Source organism: Antennarius striatus, chromosome 7, assembly GCF_040054535.1.
Source record: "Antennarius striatus isolate MH-2024 chromosome 7, ASM4005453v1, whole genome shotgun sequence".
In the NCBI taxonomy this organism is placed as follows: domain Eukaryota; kingdom Metazoa; phylum Chordata; class Actinopteri; order Lophiiformes; family Antennariidae; genus Antennarius; species Antennarius striatus.
In genome coordinates, this window is record NC_090782.1 from 9,189,007 (window position 1) to 9,193,320 (window position 4,314).

Sequence of the window (4,314 nt, forward strand, 5' to 3'; positions counted from 1 at the left end):
CACGTGAATAAAACGTTCCACATATGGGGGGGGGGAAAGTTGTAGTTAATGCTCTATTCGCCTGTTTCGCGTTGAGCTGGAGATCCTGAGCCCCGTGCAGCTCGGTGTTGCCTATCACATTCACAATCTTGCGGCCAGCCGCCGGCGACGCCCCGCAGATCCGAGCAGCAAGCCGGCGAGAGGAGCGCCTTCCCCCGGTCGTCCGCGCGCCACGTGTCGCGGTCTCGGCAGCAGTTGGAAGTGTGTGTGTGAGTGTGTGTGAGTGTGTGTGTGTGTGTGTGTGTGTGAGCGCAACGCGGTGCGTTCAGCTCCATGTGCGCAAGTCATAAAGCCCTGATAAAAGTAATGGAGGTGCCGTTTCAACGTGTCAGCCAATTGTAATCACTTATTGTCTCACCTTAGAGAGGTTATTCCCTTATTAAAACCTTTAACGCTGTGCGTGGTCCGAGTTCATATTTATTTAATTTTATTCTGGGGGGGGGGGTTTGAAATCGAGGGAAGAAAAAAAAATGCAGGCTGCCCCGAATAAGTTTAAGCATAAGTACTTAATGATTGGACAGTAGACTTTCGGTGTTGTCTTTGCGGAAAAATTACTGGTTTTTCCTTGAAATCGTCGTGTGATGAAGAACATAGGAGTAATAGAGGAAGCAGTGTGATTATCACCTCCAAGACTCCTCAAAACATTTAACGACCAAACTCCTGAACTGGGCTAAATGCATCATTTTCATATAATCTTTATTACCACAGACATATAACATGAAAAACGTCGAGCCAGTAAACCTGTAAAACTAGATTATGGGCCCCGATTTCTTTCTCTCATTGCCGGTCATCTGCTCCCTCCGTCTCAACACCGGCAATAAAGATAAGGAAATTAAATTATGACCTAAAATCTAGAGAAGCCTTGAACATTGTGGGACGATCATTGGCGGGGAAACAGAAGGAGAAGGAGGAGGAGGATCGGTCTGATCGTGTGAGCTCGTCGGGCTCAGAAATATCTCTGCTCTGGCTCACATTCCGATAAGGGAGCCCGATCCAGCTCGCTCTGGAGGCGTGGTTTTCCCAGGCTTTTAAAACAGCAGCTGCTATTTACCTTCCCCTCTAATGTAAACCACCGCCGCCACCGCCGCATACCCCCCCACCTCCCCCTCCCTTCCCCTCACTCCTCCAGCCTCCTCCTCCCTGGCCCGGCGGCCCCCCGGCAGCCCGGCGGCCAAACTTCCAACCACCAGGCTCATAAAACATCCTGGCACGTGTTCCACATTCACAGCACCAGCAGATTATTAAATGTCACAATTTGCACCACAGACTTGGTAACCGGATGGTGAATACCTTAGAAGGCAGAACACGCGTAAGACCTAGTCTCCATCATCAGTCTCAAGTCTGGTAAAAAATGCGCGTCATAAGCCTCCATGGCAAAAAAAAGCCTATCATTTATTACTGGTGTTTGTTTTTTTAGTGACACAGCTAGTAAGTTTTACTTTATGTTTTCGTTAAGTTTAAAACATATTAAAGTTACCAAGTGTTTTTTGTTTTTTAAGATAGGCAGAAGTGTGATCAGATCCAGTTGGAAGGATTTATTATGATCATGTTATTAATATTGATTTCTTTTTTTGTGGACTTTTCTTTATGTTATAAATGTCACCATGTGACTGTGCGTTTATTTTCTGCTGCTGTCTCCTGTCTGGTGAATAAAAAGCGTCTGCGCCCGGTCCCGATGGCGCTGCCCCCGTCAGCGGCTCCACCGTTCACACGTAAACGGTATGATGATTTAAGACTGAAGGCGGTTTCCCCGGCTGTGCCCTGAACTCGGGCCCCGCGCCATTGGCCGCCAGCTCCAAGCGGGCCAAACAACCAATGGGAGGGCGCCGACCACGAGCCGTCCTCCCTCGGGCCGCGTGTCCCTCTCTCTGATTGGTGGAAAGTTAGTGTGGGAAAGAAAGTTTGGGAAGTTTCACACGAGCCGTTCGCGTGCAGTGTGAGATATAAATACAAGCCACACGCGAAGAGCCCAACAGAGAGGCTCTGAATCCGCTCCCAGTGCCGTCAGCTGGTGCGCATCGCTCCAACGGAATCTAACGTGACACACACCCGAGGACTTTTTTTTTTTTTTTTTTTTTAAAAAGAAGAGGGGACTTCTGATTATCGCATACCCAAATCCATCAATAATCACTTTCCTTCACCAGTGGATGATAATTTGCTGTGGTTTTGGGGAATATTTCCGATAAAAAAGATGCCTGCCGATATGATGGAAAAAACCTCCTCATCTCCGGTCGCTGCTACTCCGGCAAGCATGAACACAACCCCCGATAAACCCAAGACAGCCTCCGAGCACAGAAAGGTTGGTGTGAATATTATGTTTAAATCATCTCCCCATCAGTGTAGCCGACAATCTTGACAACCTTGGCATATCATTGTTGGACTCACATTCACGCACGTTCGATAAGATTCACTTTTAGACAGGAAACAAAACAAAAAAAGATATTTAACAGTTTTCTTTTTTTTTATTTTTAGTCATCTAAACCAATTATGGAGAAGCGGAGAAGAGCCAGAATCAACGAGAGCTTGGGACAGCTGAAAACACTCATTCTGGATGCGCTCAAAAAAGATGTGAGTATTCTCTGGGGATCCCAGCTGCTAATTGATTTCAAAAATCTCCCCCCCCCCTGTCAGAGGGTGAGAAAGGGAGCGGGTAATCCTAACCATGTGTGTGTGTGTTCTCCCCAGAGCTCCAGACACTCTAAATTGGAGAAGGCGGACATCCTGGAGATGACTGTGAAGCATCTCCGGAACCTGCAGAGGGCTCAGATGACCGGTAAGTCGGATTTCCCGGACGAATTCATGTCATGCTTTCTTAGAATATACCTGCGTCGCTCATTCCGACACCCCCCCACCCCCCTTTAAACCATGACGCACAGACTTTAATCACCCGTAAGAGAACGAACGGTGTGCGTAAATCCATCCTGACTTCTGTCCTCGTCTGTTGATCCACAGCCGCCTTGAACACCGACCCCACGGTCCTGGGGAAATATCGAGCCGGTTTCAGCGAATGCATGAACGAAGTGACGCGATTCCTGTCGACCTGTGAAGGTGTGAACACGGAGGTCAGGACGCGGCTCCTCGGACACTTGGCCAACTGCATGACCCAGATCAACACCATGAACTACCAGAGCCAGCATCAGCACCAACACCAGCTTCCATCCACCGCCGGACCCACCCACCCTTCCTTCGGCCAATCGATGGTGCAAATCCCCAGCTCGTCCCCGCAGGTCCTGCCTATGAACGCCGTCCCCTGCAAAGGAGGATCATCGCCGGCCAATTTGCCCTCAGACGCCACCAAAGTGTACGGTGGTTTCCAGATCGTGCCTGCCACAGACGGACAGTTTGCTTTCCTCATCCCCAATGCGGCTTTCGCCCCAAACGGCCCTGTTATTCCCGTGTACGCCAATAATGTGGGCACGCCTGTGCCGGTACCGGCTGCGGTTTCCCCCGGAGCCCCGTCAGGCAACACGGACTCAGTGTGGCGACCCTGGTGAAAAAGCCTAGAATAAAGACTCTGAATTAACAGATCTGTCTTAATTCAATGTTAGAAAGTTGCTTTGGATCTGTTTTTTTTCTTCTGTAAAATGGAAAGAGTATGCACTATATTTGTACAGCTAACAAGGGAGTTAAGTTCATATTGAAATGCGATATGTATTGTGGAAGTCCGTTCACTGCATTTTTTATATATTTGAATTGTTTGTTTTGGGTTTGTTTTGTTTTTTTAACTGTGATGCCAAAGATATGTTCATTGCTCTTATGATGTTCTTCGTTTTGGAAGACAAAATAAATTTGTAAAGAAACGAAAAGCACATGCGAACATTTTGTCGTTGTTTGTTGGAAAACCAAATCTGGTCTTACACAAGAGATAAGGTACACATGGCACTAATTTACACCTGTTGCTTTCATTTTTGGGTGCTTTAAGTGTAGCGCGTTGAACTCTGTGGGTGCCCCAGCAAAACTAAGACAGCAGACCTTTGCTAAATGATCAGAAGTTGTTTTTGGGGTGGGTTGTTAAAACAGATAAACTTTTTTTTTTTGTACAAGAAGAGTCCATTTTCACCACAATAAGACTTAAACTTGACTCCACACTTTTGGAGCCAAAAGCAACATACTGCTATAACAAAATAGTTTGGTGGAAAAGACAGAAAGTTCATCTTTCCATTACTGTTTAGGAATCATTCTGCATTCATTAATATGCTGGTCATTCTATAGGCATGTTTTCTGCTGAAGTGCCTTTGAGCAAACCTCTCCCTGCTCAGTCACTGTAAGTCAGAC

At 47.1% G+C, this 4,314-nt stretch overlaps 1 protein-coding gene across 1 annotated transcript; it reads left to right on the top strand.

Moving 5' to 3' along the window:
• Window positions 1–1,927: 1,927 nt before the first annotated feature.
• On the top strand, window positions 1,928–3,850 carry her6 (hairy-related 6). Its single transcript, XM_068319488.1, has 4 exons — window positions 1,928–2,338; window positions 2,512–2,607; window positions 2,725–2,812; window positions 2,992–3,850. Exons 1-4 carry the CDS (start codon window positions 2,231–2,233, stop codon window positions 3,531–3,533), a joined length of 834 nt encoding a protein of 277 aa, XP_068175589.1. The 5' UTR covers window positions 1,928–2,230; the 3' UTR covers window positions 3,534–3,850.
• Window positions 3,851–4,314: the final 464 nt, after the last annotated feature.

Excerpts from the sequence above, each read along its gene's own strand:
- her6 (XM_068319488.1), top strand. The coding sequence starts at position 2,231 with ATGCCTGCCGATATGATGGAAAAAACCTCCTCATCTCCGGTCGCTGCT. Across the intron at positions 2,339-2,511 it reads CAGCCTCCGAGCACAGAAAG|TCATCTAAACCAATTATGGA; the intron begins GTTGGTGTGAAT and ends TTTTATTTTTAG. Across the intron at positions 2,813-2,991 it reads GCAGAGGGCTCAGATGACCG|CCGCCTTGAACACCGACCCC; the intron begins GTAAGTCGGATT and ends GTTGATCCACAG.